The sequence below is a fragment of the Lycorma delicatula genome, chromosome 11 (assembly GCF_047948215.1).
Source record: "Lycorma delicatula isolate Av1 chromosome 11, ASM4794821v1, whole genome shotgun sequence".
NCBI classification, from domain to species: domain Eukaryota; kingdom Metazoa; phylum Arthropoda; class Insecta; order Hemiptera; family Fulgoridae; genus Lycorma; species Lycorma delicatula.
Genome location: NC_134465.1, coordinates 1,541,049 through 1,560,575, shown reverse-complemented (window position 1 = coordinate 1,560,575; position 19,527 = coordinate 1,541,049). Strand labels below are relative to the sequence as shown.

At 30.1% G+C, this 19,527-nt stretch overlaps 1 protein-coding gene across 2 annotated transcripts in view; it reads left to right on the top strand.

Moving 5' to 3' along the window:
- Positions 1-344: 344 nt before the first annotated feature.
- LOC142332537 (protein FAM114A2) overlaps positions 345-19,527 on the top strand; it is a 47,962-nt gene continuing 28,779 nt past the window's right edge. For both annotated transcript variants that reach the window (XM_075378985.1, XM_075378984.1), the window contains exons 1-5: positions 345-535; positions 4,548-5,327; positions 9,154-9,370; positions 13,586-13,818; positions 18,318-18,423. In XM_075378985.1, the coding sequence (XP_075235100.1) occupies positions 4,554-5,327; positions 9,154-9,370; positions 13,586-13,818; positions 18,318-18,423 (1,330 nt within the window). In that variant the 5' untranslated portion in view covers positions 345-535; positions 4,548-4,553. The remainder of the gene's footprint in view (positions 536-4,547; positions 5,328-9,153; positions 9,371-13,585; positions 13,819-18,317; positions 18,424-19,527) is intronic.

The window sequence follows — 19,527 nt, the reverse complement described above, 5'->3', positions numbered from 1 at the left end:
TTATTTCCGCAGATCGTAGATATATTCAGACAGGAAAATAAAAATAAGATAAACGTTTGGCTTATCTCTGTAGGTTTATATAAAGATGCCTTCTCCCAGTTTTTAATTGTTTCATCTGTAGTATTCAAGTACAGCGCCAACGTAAAAGATGAGTTATCGATCTTCTTGCTTCATTAACTGCGTGAAGTAAATTTATATTTTGATGAAGATTAAGTTAGAAATCCTTGTTTATTTTGAAGTATAAAAATTGTATATAAGTTTTCAAATGGCGTATATAGTATCCTACTATATGTATGAATTTTTTATCTAAAACTGTTGGCCTTGAAAACATATGCTTTTGTTAGCAATAACTCAGATGAGTTGTATCAAACTTACGTGTTGTGTTCAAAATATGTCAAACAAAGTGTAACTATAGGCATGTTTTTGTACAAGTCTTGTTGGTTAAGATCACAGTTTTGAAAAAAAAAACACTGTTTTAATTTATTGTGATAAGATTGCGTTTAACTAGCTTGAAGAAAGTTGTATTGAAAATAAGGTAAGCCTATAGTAGAATTACTTTGTAAACAGGCTTCCTAGTAATATTTATATTTTTTATTGATGCAGTTGTGTTATCTAGATTAAATGGTTATAATATTTATTTTAATGTTAGTTTGTAGAAGTACCTGAATAATTTATCTATGTTCAACTCTATATTTTCTGGTAAAATTTATTCTAACGATGGCTCTTTGTTTCTTAATTTGAGTAAGATGTTTTGTTTTCCTCGGTGTTTAACCCTGGTTAAATTCAAAATAATCTGGAGGTTTGAATTTTAAATGTAATTTAGTAGATTAATAGATTTTCTTGTCCATGACGGTCAAACCCATATATTAAAAATCTGGTTGATTCGACTTAAAAACATTTTCATGAAATATTTTCGTATGGCTACATTATTTGCTAAGAAACGTTTGATTTTTTTTACATACCTTAGGATATTATAACCTCTTAAAAAATAATTATATTCAGATTTCACCAACTTAATGCACTGTTGGGAACTATTTACTGTGAAAAATATTTTTGTAATAATTTAAAAAATGATTATTGCTGTTTTACATGATTATACATAAACACAATCACTAATGGTTATTCTAGTTTAAACTTTTGCAGTGGCAAATTGTAAAATAAAATATTTTTAAAAACATACATCAAAATAATTGTTTTTTCATTTCCCAATGTTCTGAGGTCATTCGACGCCCCCCCCCCCAAAAAAAAAATTGAAAGACAACTCTGTATATGTGTAAATAAAATATGCTTTTGTGTATGTTGGTGTCCATTTTGTTTAATATCTCAGGAATGAATGACATAAGCATGAAATCTAGTAATGTGTGCGGAGAGTTTGGGTTGATAAGTTGTTAAAAAATTCAATCAGGAAGGCGAGTAGTATTCCTTTAAACCAATACAGGGTTAAATAAAGTTAGGGAAACTTTTACTACTAAATGACCAGGTTTATAATCTACATATACCAGAATTTACTTGAATGTTGTGATTTAAATTTTTTTTGTGTAATATTCTCACTCAATAATGCAAGAGTTCCCTGAAGATATCATTCTGTTTTGTAGTTTATAGAAGTTGTTATTGATACAACAGACTGGTTCAAGAATTTATATGAGTAAAGTATATAGTAAATATATATTATATAAATGTTATATATATTATATATTGTATTATATATATATTATAAATGTTATTATATATATATTATATAAATGTTATGTAGGTTGATTGATTTAAAAGTACACCATTACTTTACAAATAATTTTATTAAGAGCTCTGTGTATGTATTAGATTAACTATATACTTACCAATACTATAGGCTATATATAAATATGTCTGAAAGTGGATTTCCATTTTGTTCTAAACATTTATCCACTAATTATCATTGTTTGGGTGATCGATATGTTAATTCCCCCGCTCCTGTTTCCATCCCCTCTGTTCCTAGCCCTGATGGACTTACTGGAGGTTATCTTTTAGATCCTTCTAAACTTGATAACACATCAGTCATCAGTTTGACCTCTGTCAGGATGCCTTCGATGCAAATTCTCTAAAACCTCATGAGAAAATCTATCATGGAGTGAGTAGTGACATTAATGTGGTATAATCAGCAGCCCTTCTTGTGCTCTTATAGCAAAACTATAAATTGCATAACAGTCTTTTATTAGCATTTAGAATTTAAATTTTCTCATAATTTGATTAAATTTTAATTTGTCTTTTTATATATAAAAGGTGTTTTACAAAAATATATGGTTATCTTCATCATATACAAATCCTTATAGAATATATAAACAGTCAAACTTTTATATATTCTATAAAGTGAACCAAACCACATCAGAAAAAACCTTGTTTAAAATTGAAATATTACTCCAATAAAGTTTTTTAACCACTCTTGGTAACCAATCTTTTTTTTTGTAATCACTATCATTCACTTCATAGAAAGCTTATGTTAGATACAGATACAAGTTCAGAATTTTCTATCAGCTGTATAAGCAGAATAATATGAAATATCTTCTAATCTTAACTTATTTTAAAATGTAATCATTTTCCCTTGAAGTTAATTATTTCTGTTAAAACTAACCTTATCTGATTTTTTTTTGCTCCATGCAGTGCCTGTATTATGAAACTTTGGATTAATTTCTTAACAGCTTTTTTTATTGTTGCTGCCTCAGTAATATCTTCAGTACTTGGACTGAACTTGAGAAGTCATGAAAAAATACTGTACAGCAATAAATACTTTTTAATTGATTTAAAACATCTTATCACAAAAACATATTAAACTTTAAAAACAACCCGGTGGGTAATTTAACCCACCGGGTTGGTCTAGTGGTTAACGCGTCTTCCCAAATCAGCTGATTTGGAAGTCGAAAGTTACAGCGTTCAAGTCCTAGTAAAGCCAGATATTTTTACATGGATTTGAATACTAGATCGTGGATACCGGTGTTCTTTGGTGGTTGGGTTTCAATTAACCACACATCTCAGGAATGGTCGAACTGAGAATGTACAAGACTAACACTTCATTTACACTCATACATATCATCCTCATTCATCCTCTGAAGAATTATCTAAACGGTAGTTACCGGAGGCTAAACAGGAAAAAGAAGAAGAAGATGAGATGTAATTTAGCTGTTTTTCTACGCGCCAAATTTCTTTTATTCAAAATTGTGTGACAGATTTAAGTCAAAAATAAAAATTTAATTTATCAATTTCTCGAACATGGTTCTTGCTGATATATTTAATAAATTATTAAAAAAGTGAAAATCCACCTTATCCAAATTAAAAGTTTCTCTAGATCTTTCAGTCCTTAGACCATCATCAGGAGAATAAAATAATATTGTAAAATAGTCAAAAAATCAAAAACCTTCAAATGATACAACAATCAACTACAATTCTTTCAACCATGGTCCTACAAGATGGCTGATTTTAATGTACCTCTATATAGAGCCATACATTACCTTAAAAATGATAAAGTTTCTCTAAACAAAGAAATATAAATAATTAAAAATATTGCTATTACTAATGGTTATAATATTAATACTATAAATAAATTATACAATAGAATAAATAATAAAATTAGTATGACTAACAATATAAAATTATCACCTGATAATGAAAAAAAAAAAATATATATATATATATATATATATATATATATAAAATGAATCCACTCCATTTAGTCAAAAAAGTTGGAAGATTCTATAAATAAATTAACATAACACCTGCATATACTACAAATAATAAATCAGTTAAATATATTAATAATAATTATTACAAGATATCATATAATAATGATGCTAATTTTGATAACAAGGGGTATATAGTTTGGGTTGTGAAGATTGTGACATGTTATATATTGATATGACCAACTGTAAATTCTCTATACTTGCAAAAGAACACGTGGATACTATTAAATACAATAAACCAGAACATTCTAACTTTCCTAAACATATATTAGATAATGGTCATACATACAATTCAAATACATTTGTGACAGTTTTAGACATTTCTTATAATTATTATTATACTTTTAATTCAGAAAAGTATCGGTAATCATGAAAGGCTAATTAATGAACCAAAATCTTTTAAAGATGATAAATTGTTTAAACATGACCTGAATATAGATATAAAGAGATTAATTTAATTAAATTAAATATCATTCTTATTACATGGTTCCCGTTAATTTCATTTTATTCCACCAGATTACACTTTACATTTCAATTCACTATACTGATAACTAGCAGACAGTCATGAGTACTTAATCATCTTGATTTTTTGACTTTATTAATTATTTTATTTTCCTGAGATGGTCTAAGGACTGAAAGATCTAGAGAGACATATTTAATTTGCTAGTAAGGTAGTGGTGGATTTTCAGTTTTTTAATTTAATTTATCATTTGTATATTCAATATTTTAATTGAACTATCTTAAAAATTAATCTTTATTTGATATCTAAACATTTTTAGATTTTACTTAGATTAGATTAATCATTTTGAAAATTAATATATGCTTATTTTCTCTCAGGTGATTATGGCAGCTTCAGAGAGTGAAGATTTTGAAAGTGCTGATGAAGATGTTGAAGTAAACACTTCTTTATCTTCTGTCAAAGAAATTCATGATCATGAGAACAATGATAAAGTAAATGAAAAAAGTGACTCTTCCAAAGATGCAGGTATTGATAAATTGAATGAACTTTCTGAAATAAGGGTTAAAAATTCTAAAAAGGATAATTCTAATAGAAGGTTAAGTACTGATGAATTAAATAAAAATGTTAAAGAATCTCAAGTAAAAAGTAATAATAAAACTAGAAGACATTCTACAGCTTGTTCTTCATCAACATCAAAGGAAGTAAAACAAAGTGGTGGTATCAAACGGTTAGGATCAAAATTAGGTACAAAGATAACTCAAAGTTTTGATGTACATGATAAAAGTGATAAAAATACTTATGATGCATTAAGCAGTAATAAAAATACAGAATTTAATAGTACTGACAATTCAACAACTAAAATTGAATCTTCTGTGCAAAACATTGTGGCATCCAAAGATAATAGTACAAAAAATAATGAGAATGGTGAATGTTCCACAAAAAATGAAAATTCTTTAGAAAATAAGCCTACTCAGAATAATGTTTTAAAAAAAGAAGTGGAAAATTTTCCTGTTGATGGTTGGGAATTAGAAGATGGTTTCGAGGTTCCATCTGATTTGTCTTCCAAACCCAAAGATGAAGAATTTGAAAAAGAATTATTTCCAGTTTTAAATAAATTATCAAGTTTAAGCACATCTAATGGTAAAGAAACTAACAAGGTATGTTATAAATCACATATATTTATTTATTAATATTCTTTCTTTAATTTTTTTCTGTTACTGCTTTGTGACTTTGTTTTTCTTATATTGTTGTTTTTGTTTTTTAATGAGATACGTTGTTTTTTTAATGACTATAAAGTAAAGCGTATGAATGATAAAAATTGTCAGAAATGTATAATTATGTAAAAAATTATATAGCGTAAATTTCTACATTTAAATAAAGATTTTGAAACTTCAAAATAACATAAATTTCTACATTTAAATGAAAACATTGCCTACAAGGCTTGATTCAGTCACTTTTTGTATTATTAAGGTAATTCTAAGCAATTAATTGATCAGCTTCAATTTTGTTCATACTTTAATATACTATACTAGTAGATATGCTTAGGAACAGGGAAACACAATATCTAAATGTCAGAAAGGAGGTTTGGTCAACAGATCACCTGTGTAAGGTCAAAGTCCATACCACGTTATTAGTACTCTAGTCAATTAGCTATCAGTTTTGTGTGTTATCTAGACCTGCTCAGATGTTAATCTGTTCTGTGGAGTGAAGTTTGAGATAAATTAGCAAGGTATGGCAATACTTAACACCATCTCTTAAGTCATTTGACCAAATTTATGTTTAAACAGAAATATAGTTAACAAAACTATTGTTTATAGTTAAATATAGTTTGGAGACTACACCACATGTTTCCTGCTGTTAGTCATGTGTACGACAGATAATCACCATAAGAAGACCATCATAAATCATCCTCAACGGCCGACTCCAAGCTTCATTTTGATGACTATTAATGTTATTTTATAGTTTATTCCTCTTTCCATAAACTCTAACCCCAACATCTCATCACAGAATGGATTAGCATCAAACATGTTGCCATATTTTACAAAACTGATTACTGATACTTTAGCATTGATAATGTGGTGTAGACCTTTTATGGGTGTAACATTTAAATCTTGTGTTTCCCTGATTCTAAGCATATCTACTATGGTACATTAATATGAAAAAATCTGAAGGTGATCAACTAATTGCTCAGAATTATCATTATTAATGTTCATGATACTTGTTTCTATATAATACTATACATTCTAATTTTTATCTGTTCAAAAATTTTCTTTCAGATGTCTTTAAAGATGATTAAACAATCTACCTTTTGGTTATGTTTGTCTTCTTTGGCATGCTTTTGTTGTTTACGCACATTCATTTAAAGCCCATTTTAGCATGCTTTAGATGTAGCTTTGCATATTTTGTTTATAATTTAATATTTTCTAATGATGAAGTAAATGATGTGTAAATTATATTTGCAAGCCAATTTTTTTACTAGTGCAAGATTGTGGACTACTTTGCTGTGCTTTAATTCTAAATAGAATAAAAAACAATTTGTATATAACAAATTGGTGTTAGTTTTGTAAAGATCTTGTAATTATAGATTAATACTACATCAAAGTTTAGTTTGTTTTTATAAAAATACTAGCTAACCCAGCAGTGCTTTGTCAATGCTAGATTTGGGTATATATATATATATATATATATATATATATATATATATATATATATATAGATTAAATGAACACAAATGAAAATTTGATAAAATATTAAAAAACTGAACATTACAGAACTTCACAGAATTTAACCTTTCCCTTTCCCCCCTTTCTACATTTCCATTTTCCCTTATTTCACAGTTTCTCTTTTCTCCCTTTTCCACACTTCCTTTCTCCATTTCCAATTTTCCCTATTTCCCTTTATTTTATTTTTCCTTTTCTCCCTTTTCCCCCGCTTGTGAATCAGAAGATGTGTTCAAATAAATCTTTGTGTAGAAAAATACAAAGATTGTAAATATGAATTTAGCTGTGCAATTCACAGCTAAATTCATATTTACCATGTAACAGGTAATGATAAACAAATGTTTCTCTCTTTTTCACCTAAAAACTGACAACAGTATTCTAAAACATATTGCCTGCTGTTTAAATAACTTTGGCTTACAGAGATATGCAACTCACTTGCTAAGAAATGCAAATACAAAGGCTATATGAAATGGCTAATATTTTGATGATTTTTATAAATACTCCAATAGGCTTAACTTTGATCTACAAATAAAACAATTTTATCAATAATTGAAATTAACTGGCATTAAAAATACCATCAGGGCTAGAAACGGTTTGGGGGGGGGGGTGACCAGAAGCGTTGCAAGGCGGGTGGGTGTCTTCCTCTATGGGGTTGGGATGGCACTAAAAATAAAAAACAAAATACCATGACATTTTCTGATTTTCTGAACTTTCTATATTACAAGAGTTGTAATACATATCAACTTTTAAGATATCAGCACTTATCAAGATCAACACTTGCTTATTTTTTAAAGTAAGCAAGTGGTAATTTTTCAACAGTTGGGTCTGAAATCAAACTGTTTCTGTAAAAAATTACACTGTTGCTACTTTTAGGATTAATGAAACTAATTTTATACTTATTTTTTTCATAAGAAAATACACTAAATAAAATACATAAAATTTCAATCTTCTTTCTGTTGAGGAAATGATGGGAGAATCAGTCATAAGTAAGTAATGAGAAGTTCCACTTAACATTTTTATATGTAGATTTGATTTAGTAACTCAACGGTAAAAAGTCACTGTTAATTCAAATGTTTCATTTTGAAGATATAAAGAGACTAAGGAATTCAACTTTTAATTTGTATATCAGTGTTAGGGGTGGTTTAACTTGGGGTTAGGGGTGGTAAATATTACTCTGAGTATATTTGAAGTAAATATTCTTGAAAAGTTTTAATATTTATCTCAAATTTTGAAAAAAACAGATTTGTTCTTTTCATCTCCTTAGAAATAATTGTGAAAAAATCCCTTCCTGGTTGTGGCTTAGATTAAAAAAACCTAATACCTAAAATTCAAATAACCTTAAAGCATGCATCAAATTAGATTACATACGAAGAAACAGGATTGGTCGGTCACCAGTGCATGTAAAGCCAGTGATTGTGCAGATAATGCAACCAGCCAACCACATATTTAACTTGAAGATTTTAAATACAGTATTCATTACAGTATATTACACCATTTTTCATCTAATATTGAAGTATCTGCCATTTAATATTAAGTTTCAGATGAGAACCCGCCACCTATGTAAAAAAATACCATAACCTTTTAATTACTTACTTTTTAATAACTTTTTAATTAATTTAATTACTTTTTCATTGTGCCTTTGCCATTGTTCAATACAGATTACTAATTTTTAATGTATAATCATGTAAGTAATAAATTATATATTAATAATTTCAAATAACTGTTTGTACAACAATTACAAAAATATTTAAGAGACTTTGCCATCTATCTGTGAATCGCATGGGCAATCCCCAATCTCAACCCGAAGGTCCCTGAAGAACTCTTCTGTAAAGATTCTATATCTTAATCAAAATGCCATGATTTAAAGGCTCCTTTTGGACTCTTTATGTTACTTCATTACTGAAGTAGTTATACTCTGCTTAGAGCTAAGCACATATTTCCCTCTTGAAATATGCGCTTAGAATAGAATTTGTTAGCAGAGCTTTTTTTTAAACAACTCCATATCATTTGATAAAATTCATTTACCGTTAGATGCTATTTTTCTATCTTAATCTATTAAAAATAAGAATATTAGCCCATTAATTCCCCCAGATCCATAAACATTTCATAGGATTTGAACATAATATTAGACGTGTATGTCTGAAAATCAAGACATCTTAGTGACAAATACTGTTGTGTAAGTATGATCACTAGTTGTTAATCATGTAAAAAACATTATTCTATACCTTGATTTCATTTATTTATTAATAATTTTTTTTTTTAGGAAGGAAATGGTGGTGGAAGTAACTGGGCCAATTGGGGTGGTTGGGGAGTAAGTTCATTGTTATCAACAGCCACAGAAAGTGTATCAACATTAACTAGTCATGTGTCAGCTGGATTTAATACAGTACTAGAAACACGTCTTGGAGCTCCTGATCCTGAAGTATTAGCTCAAACTTCAGAGAAGGAAATACAAGAAAAAGAAAAGGATAAACCTAAAGGTAATAGCGTTGTTTTTTAAATGATAGAAAATAGATATTATCAGGTTTAGAAGTTTGCTGTTGACACAGTTTTATATTTTATATAGTCATCATTTTTTATTTAATTTTTATATAATTTTTTTTTACGTAACAGTTTATAGGTGGTATTGAAATAAAACATGATATTGTTATAAAAATATATTTTTATTTATAATATGAACCATATTACTTGGTATTCCATCAGATACCAGATTTGATCTATTACCCATAAGATGACTTGTCAAAATTAAAAAAAATATGTTGTATGGGATAGTTGTTTCAATTTTATTTGTTCTAATTCTTGCCTCTATCTGAAATCTTTTAGTAAAATATATCCAAGTGAATAAAATACAAAAAAAATAAATGTTCTCAGATGGTTGAATGAATATACCTACCATTTAAAATTAAAAAAAGATGTTTTTACGAAAGCAGTTTAAAACTGTATTTGCTTAAATTTTAATTGGTTGAAACTTTTCATTACATTCATTCTCAGCTTATTAAAACAGTGACAAATGGCATCATTTATTTCAGTTTTAAATGAAATGCAAAGATAACATGAAATTAAGAAACAAAGTAAATAAATAAGTAAATTTTTATCCCAACTAGTACATTAGTAATACTGGGTGTACGAAAAATTATATCAGGGTTATAATTTCTTATATATCAGGGTTCTTGAATGAGGTGTATAATACTGATTTAAGGCTAGAATCAGAGAGCAAAAAGGAAAGTTTTAGTTGTACACATTTGTCATAGATTGATTCCTTGTTTGCCATCACAACTAGTGAACAGAAAGCTTTCTGTATTTTGGAATTTGCTAAAAATTAATTTGTAGTAAGTCACAATCCGGAATGGAATGCAAAGTTGGCGGGAGTTTATTTCTCCCTACTTATCGCAGAACCTGGACAGAGTCCCTTGCTGCTGGATGATTCTAATCGGGCGTGTTTTTTTTTTTAAAAAGGTTATTTTAAATAGCGGGTATAATTTTTCAAGTTTTGTTTATTATTTTGTGATTTTAAGACGGATTTAGTTGCATTCCAATCCGTTGTTGAACCAGCGTTATCGAACCCATTTTATGGGCCGACCGCGGAAGGCTAGGCTTATAAAGCCTGTCCTCCCGACGTAATTCCCCTTCAGACCGTCCACTGAAGTCCTTTCGGTGCTAACGCTTAATAGGCTAGCAGGAATACGCCACAACGGGGCACTGACTATCAGGAGGGAGCAATGCGACCCCTTCTCCGGAGGAGTCGCAATTGCTGGTTTATTTTATTTGACTTGTAAGTTTTAAAGGAGAGGTTGTGTAGAAGTTCTTCATTCACTTCTGTTATGGCTGCCTTCCAGGACGCATCTCTGCTGGGCTCTGTTCCGGACTCCAGTCCATGATGTTGGGGCAAGTAGAGGGTCTTCCTTCTTCTTCATCTTCTTCCGATGACCTCTTCATTCTTCTTTGGCCTGCACATTCCGAGAATTGGTAGTAACCGAAGTTACATACCACTAACCTTAAAATTCCCGAGGCCCCGAAGGGCTGATCGGGGGAAAGTGCAGGTTTCTTCCTTCTTCCGTGCTGTCAGTGGCTGCTGGGCTCGTTCCCTCTTTCTTCTTTCTTGAAAGGAAAGGAAATAGGGAACTTACAAGATGGTGATACCTATTCGCGATCGCAGTTTTGGGGCGGCGATTTTCTTAGAAGAAGTAAACAGAAATCATTTAGTGCAAATAATTATTAATCTCCAGACACACATGTGTCCAGGAAGGGGTTGGGGGGACCGCGTGGCCGCAGTGAAGAAACCATTTGTTTGTTGTGGTGGCTGTTTGTATCTGCAACAAAAGAAACAGAACACACACACGAAAAAAAAAAAAAAAAAATTTTTTAACTTTTATTTTATTTTAGGGTGACTGGATGAAAGGAAGGAAGGCCGTTTCCCAAGACGGCATGACGAGTCGTTCCACATCCATGCTTCTCCCATTTCTGAAACAAGAGAAACAAAACACACGCGGAGAAAAAAAATGGCTCATGCGATATGGAGGCCCCTAAGCCTGGTTTGTCGATTCTCGTCTCCCGCACTGCACCATCATGGTGGTTCGTCCAGTACGGCGTGAGGCCGCTTCCTTACAACTGTCGGGGTTGGGTCCTCTCGGCAGATGTCCTGAAGATGACTGTGTTTGGACACAGCCGCTGTCCCGAACAATCTGCGCGCCTGCGCCACCCCCACCTCGGACATGGATTGAAATCTTGCATCACATCGGAGAGTGGCGTTAGTTACAATCCAATGTGCATTTTAGAAAGTTTAACTTTCTATAAGTACTTACAGTATAAAGTATCTTTCAACTGACAATATTTGTTGATGGCATAATCAGTTTGAAATGATTGTATGTCTGTGTAAAAGGGAGTGCGAGATGACCAAGGTGTCTAAAGAAAATGTTGATGGTGTTAGGGGGTCTTTACTGCATAGTTCTAAAAAATCTGTTAGGAAGGCTGGCTGTGAATTAGCAGTGCCACTGATGAACAGTGTGAAATGGAAACGTATATATATGCATCTATATCGTTACAACTATTATTATGAGTCGAAGGTTTTGAATTCTATTCTAGGGTGTGCATGCCTCTAAGTGAAAAAGTTAACATATATAATTACCTTATGTGGGGGGTCAACAAATCTCCTTGAGCTCTTACAATGCAAAAGGGACTCCTCATAATTAATTTTCTACGTGCAATATTCCAATGGCAAGTTTATGGGATGTTTTTTTTTTGCTGAAGTCAGTATAATAGAAGTTGCTTTTTTGGATATGCTGTGTGTATGATTTTCCTCAACTGCAAGATAGACCAGAGAATTATAAATTTGACAACAACATGGTGTGCTTGTTCGTAGGTTTAACTTTATGAGATTGATTTAATGATGTTTTCCAAAACTGTTGGATCGGTCACCATGGGCCCAATGATGAAGTTTGTTTGTAGTGGCCTCTGCTAACTTCTTTAATTTTATTTGTGATTCATTATTCTAAGTCAGAGTTAAGAGATATTAAATAGCTTTAAAACCCTGATATTCTTTTTTATGATTTAGTCAGCAGATCAAAGTATTACTACATTAAAATTGAATTAATAAAATACATCATGATCTCAGTTTAGGTCTCACTGCTCACTCAGTAAGATAAAGTTATCCAGAAAAATTTACATCAGAGTTCAACAAATGTAGAAGAAACAGAAATTATTATTCAGAGTAACTCACTGTTTGTTTCTTCAGTTTTATATGAATGTTTGTGTTTATATATATATATATATATATATATATATATATATATATAAATATTTATTTAAATTAATTTTTTTGTAGTCCATATCTCTGTACATAAAATCTAGCTAATTATATAATATAAAACTTATTCAGCTACTCCACAAGGTACAGAATTAAAGAGCATTCTTACCTTACTTTTTTCTCATTAAAGTGCTTTTGGGCATAAGCCCATCTTCAGCAATGTTTTTTTTTTTATAAATTTTACTTTTTTTTTACATGTACACAGTAAATAGCATGATACATTAAAATTTATGCAACAAATATTTGTTCAGTCAATTAAAAAAAAAAAAATTATTTTTAATATACATTTAAAACATGTAAATGTAAAAAATTTAAAAAAATAAAATTTGTAAAAAAAAATTACTGAAGATGGGCTTATGTCTGAAAGCGCTTTAATGAAAAAAAGTAAGGTAAGAATGTTCTTTAATTCTGTACTTTTTGGAGGGCTGAATAACTTTTATACTATATAATTAGCTTTATATACACATATGAAGTTTTTTGATGATAGCGATATAAAATGTGATATCTATTTATGTATTTGTATTGGCAATAACAGCCTAATGCCTATTGCAATCACCATATGTGTATTTTTCACAGTGAGATAAATTTTGTTGTGCTTAAAAAATATAAAGTCTGACCAAGATTTGAACCCAGAACCTTCTGTATGAAAGGTAGATGTGTTAACAGTCCAACTTGTATTTGTGTAAGTTGTATTTTGTATGCAATATTACCAACAAAAGTAAGGATTTTTTTTTAATTTCCGTCTGTAGTGGGAATTAAACTCAGTTTAAGAGTTTTGAGTTGGTAGCCACCAATTTTAACTATGAGATACTTGCCAGCTAAATCAATCATTAATAAACTGAAATTGCATTTTTATTAAGTGGGTCTCATTTAATATCTTATATTTTAATAGATACTGAGGAGTTGACAGAAGATCCTTCAGGTGGTGTTGCCGGGCTTGGTGGAGGTTTCAGTCAGTTAATGTCCGGTGTTAGCCAGCTTAGTACAAAGGTTATATCTGGTGGTCTGGATACCTTAGAAACTCTAGGGAAAAAAACAATGGAAGTATTGCAAGAAGGTGATCCTGGTCTTAGAAAAAAGAGAGCGTTATTTTTCCAAGATGATGATAGACCAGTACTTTCACAAGTAAATATCTGTCGCATAAAAAAATATAATTATTTTGTACTTTTAGCTAGTTTATTAATAAAAGTTTTTTCTTAACTTTTGTATATTTATATAATTATATTCCTGTTTTCTTATAGCTTCATTAATCTTTATTCCTTATTCTATCTATACCTTCGGTTTTAACTTAAACAACTCCTAGCAAATTATTTTCTTGTAGTATGTTCTCCTGCTCATTTACTTTTATCTTGTTTTTATGTTTCAATTTTTCAGTTATATTTTTTCAATTATCCAAGTTGGATTTCATATAAAACCACTAAAGTTACACCTTAATTTCGGTCACAAGAATTACAGTCTGGCTTAATTTTACCATAGGCACAGAAATAGTTTTCAAATCACAATCTTTTGCCAGCCAGCACTTGCTAATGAAACGTTTCCAAACCTAACTTTATATGAACTTTCTTCTTTATTTTCACTAGTAGAAAATCTCCTGAAAATTTGTTATATTCTTTGTGAATCACTCTTTATGTGTATACATGTATATATACACACTCTTTTCTTTTTATGTAATTATGTTAAGTTTGTTTTTTTTTTATGAAGCCCTCAGATATATTAGATGTTTTTATAATTTTATTTTTGTTTATTTTTCTTATCTTGTGAAAATGTTGTTTTAAATGATCAGTTGGTTTTATTTGAATTGGTTTCACCCTGTTTTGTGTAAATACTGTATTTATTATATTTTTAATTCATTTTATTATTAGGTCTCAAATATTGTGTAATACTGTTCTTAATGTTAAATGCTGTAAAATTAATGTTTTTTATTATATATTTTTCTTATCCATTTTTCTTGTATTCAATCAAAATAATTAACTTCACTTCAAAAAAATTAACCCTGAATGGAAAGTAATATTTGTATGCTGATATCATTACCAATGTGAGTAAGCAGCCAGAAGCAATTTCTAAGAATAGGTTCCACCAATGTTATCTGAAATTTTTATAATTGTCAACACAGTTGTGTAAACAGCAAAAGAAAATTACTTTAGAGTAAATATAATGTTAAATTTTTTTTAAATAAATTATAAAATAATTTTTATAATATAAAATTATTCATATAACCAGAATCTTTTGAAGCTACCTAGTTTAAGTGTCATACCACCGGGTGTTTATAAAGAATTCCTTGGTTCCAAAAATATTGTAATGGAATCACTTAAAAACATCCAGTTTTCATATGTATGTTCGTTGTATTAAGTTTATTGTCGCAAATACTGGTCACGGTTGGCACCACTGTATGACCACTGCATATCCGGTCAGCAGTCTCACTCTTAGTCATGATGATACCGCAGCAGAAAGCTCAGTGCGTGATTTGGTTTATCAAAACAAAATCAGTTAAAATCAGTTCAGCTTAATTATCAGCATGAATATCGTAGTGCAGCGCCTATAAATAAAGCAACAGTACAGCGGTATAATCAGTGTAAGGAAAAACAATCAGTGTCTTAAAGGGGAAGTCACAGGCAGGATGTCCATATCTGAACAGAATGTGGAACAGATCTGAGCATCTTGTACGTGTACCCTGAAAAAGTCATTAGCAAGGTGCAGTTTAGAGTTAGGAAAAAGTAAAGTGGTGCATAAGAGGCTTAGACTATGTGCATATAAAATAAAACTTTTACATGGAATCAAACCCAGTTACAAAGTGGAAAGATTGGAGTTTGCAGCTTTAATGCTTAACAATATTGATGAAGATGAGGACTACCTGAAAAATGTCATGTTTACAGATGAGGTGACATTCCATATTAGTGGGTCAGTAAATTGACCCAATTGCAGGATTTGAGAGGATCAGAGCCTCTGCATGAAATTATCTGTTCATTTTTGTAGAAAGCACAATTAATGGTGATGTGCTCAAACTACATTTTCCACAGATTGACATATCATCAGTCTGAAGAAGAAAAAGGATTAATTTTCTATCAGCTAGATGGTGCTCTACCAGATTACAACACCTGTGCCCTTCCTGCATTAAATATTCAGTTTAAAGCAGGTGGACTGGAAGAGAAGGGCAGATCACATGGCCACCAAGAAGTTCGGACATGTCCCCACTAGATTTATTTTGGTGGAGATATGTGAAAAACATTGTTTATTCGAGGAAAATCCATGACATCTGCTACCTACAGGAGGGTATTGTTGTGGCAGTAGTATCCATTACACTCAACGTGCTGGCAAAAATGAGGAAAGAGCTGGATCATTGTCTGGATGTGTGCAGGGCAACAATGGTGCACATATCAAAGTGTATTAAATACAAAAAACCTTCAAAATTTATCCTTTCAGAATGTGTACTCATATAACTAATATTTTAAATATAATGCTGTTTAAATATGAGGGTTATTTTTATTTTCAAGGTCCGATCCGATCGGTCACAAAATTAAAACCACAGTGAAAATAAAAAACTTTTTATTTGTAACAACTATTTACATAGTTACGCTATTTCTCTACATAGTCAGCACTTCGATTTAGACATTTGTCGTAGCGTGGTACCAACTTTCCAACACCCTCATCATGAAACGGAGCCGCCTGTGTTTTCAGCCATGTTTCTATGCTGGTCTGCAGTTCGATGTCTGCCAAAATGTTGTCCTCCTAGCCCAGCATTTCATGTGAGCAAAGAGGTGAAAATTGGATGGAGCCAAGTCCGGGCTGTATGGTGGGTGATCAAACACTTCCCAATGAAAACGCTGCATTACACCCCTCAGCCTGAAGAAATCGAATTACCGCACGCACTTCACACTTGGTAGGGGATGCTATTGTTGTAGACATGTTTACGTGCTAGCTGCATGTTCAGAACTAAACAAAGTGACGCGGCGTGATTGTAGGCCATACTAGAGACACTGCGTGTCTCTATATGCACATAGGTTCATCCGATTTTTGCGCGGGTTTTTATTTCGCTACCAATTGGACCTTGGAAAAAAAATAACCCTCGCAATACTTGAAACTGAGGAGTTCTTGTATAAACACTGTGTTTATTGATTCATTTTTTATTTCTGTGAAATTCATTTTAATCTGTTTATCATTTAAATGGGTTGTTTTCTTCCCCCCCTCTCATACTCTCTCACCCCCTCTCTCTCGCTTCATAAATTTGATTTTCAACTATTATTAATTGGTTTTTAGTCTTGTCTATTATTGTTAATAAATATTAATGTGTTAATGCATCTTATTTAATTAATTGAAGAACTAATATTTTTTATTTTTGACAACCAGTCGTATCGACTGGTTGTCAAAATCAAAATAAACATATATAGAAAACCAACACAACATAATACATTAATACCCGATAATTCATCTCATTCATGAAACCAAAAAATGGTAGCTTTTAACTCCTTAATTTACAGAGCTGTTAAATATCTTAAACATAACAATTTAAAAATAAATATTACAATGAATTATAATTATATTATAATATTTCAATGAAATAAACATTACAAAGAATATAGTAACGTTGAATGGCTACAATGAAGAACTAATCAATAAATTATACTTTAAATTTAAAAATAAGATATTCATAAAAGAAAACATAAAACTATTTCGTAATGACTTAGAAAACTATTATGTAAAAATTGAATTCCATCAATTTTATAGATATTTTGATAAAATATATAAAACCATAATCTAAAAAACATACACTACTAACAACAAAATAATAAATTTTATAAACAATTACAATCATACTAAAATAGCAAACTCCAAAAATATATAAATAACTTTGATAGACAAGGAGTATATAGCTTAAAATACGAGGAATGCCCCTTAGAAAATATAGGTGCGACCAACCGTTGTTTTTCAACTAGAGCCAAAGAAGATATTAATAACATAAAGAAAGTCCATTTAGATAAATCAAATTACTCTCAACATATATTACAGTATAAACTTAATTATAATCCTGATAATTTTATTAAAATATTAGATATTTCTAACGATTTTTATAAAACCAGAATCCTTGAAAAATTTAATATGCATTATTATAAAAATAAATTATACAACAAACAAACTAAATTTGATGATGATATTTTATTCAAACAAATAATTAATAATTTTCAAGGTACCTAACCTGTTTTCATTCTAACCATTAATATTCATAACAAGTACGACTTTCCTACATAACAGACGTAATTACCTTTACACTATGATGACCGGTTGATATGATTTTATTATTTTTTAATTTATTAATCTATTTATGTTAATTTTAATATTTTTAAATTGAAGTAAAAATTTTTTCTGATGATGGTCGAATGACCGAAAGTACTTGAAAAAAAAAACACGGATGAATTGTTAGTAAGGTTGAATTTTAATTTATTTTATTTTTACATAAATAATTTTTTTTTTCTTTAAATATTACAATGAAAGTTCAATACAACTTGTGTTAATACATTTGTCGGGATTATAATGTTATAATAGGTAAAATGTTATTACGTTATAAATATACATATTTAAATAGTTTCCATCCGTTCTTTTCAGTAATATTTGTGTAATTTTTTTTTCAGATATTAAGAGAAGCAAAAGATGTTGCTGAAAAAAGTGATAAATTGGAAGAAGAAAAACAGGCTGCAAGAAAGGTTCATTTTGAAACCCTCTTTGATGATTATCATGGTAATTCATCTTTTTTTTGTGTGGTACTATTTAGTAGCAATCAACATTAACAAAAAAGATTTTTTTTTTAAAACACTGATACACTTTTCTTTTCTCTTGATCCCAGTGTAGTTCCAATTTCAGATTTGCACAGTTATTTTATAATATAATGAAGAATAAAATATATTTTTCATAAAAAAATTGAACGCCTGTTTTTTTCTGAAATTCATGGTCAAAAGCCAAAACCATGAAATAAAGGTTTATGTGAACGTAGGCTTGTTGTACATCACATGAAAGAGCATAAAATAACCTTCAAAATGAGACCAAGTTTATCATTCTACCTTAATAATAAATAACAAAGTTATGTTGACCTAACACTGTTTTTGCAAGTATACCACTTTCCATTACAATACCACTTTCCATTAAATTTGAAAGGCTCTAAAAATAAAACGATTAATGATAGAGATCTGAAATTCATTATTTTTTCATAACTCTATCAACAGTTAATTCATAACAAATTTCATGAAAATCCCAATCGATCGGGTTGTGGACTTGTTAAAACATGAATTGATCCCCTGTCTTTGTCAACTGAACTGTCGGCTGGCTTAGGCTGAATGGTGAGCAGGGTTTGTACTATCTGAGCAGATAACATCATCTGATTACTGATAAAATGACACATTTGTATGTAAAATGCAAACTCAACAGTCTGTTATTTATAATTGTAATATAACCAGATGTCATCATCTGATTACTAAAACATTACACATTTGCATATACAATGCAAATGCATTAAGAATCTAGTTGTTACAGTTAAATTGCGAAGTAGTGTGTGCCACGTAGAGTTAATTTATTTATACTCATCTGTATTTTGGTCTTTCATATCCTGAGTGCATTATCTTGAGAATAATATTTTTATAGCTGTATTTTAATATTAGTGAATATTTATTTTCTTGCATATTTTTAGTGTTCTCTGAACAATTATGGAGGGTTTTATGTCAAACTAAGAGAGAGAAAAGTGAAGTTCAGGAAATTTTATGGAACATTAATCAATATATGGAATGAGAGGTCAAACAGTTCCAGGCATGTCATTTATTACTCCTGTGAAAAAGTGTATATAGAGAACTG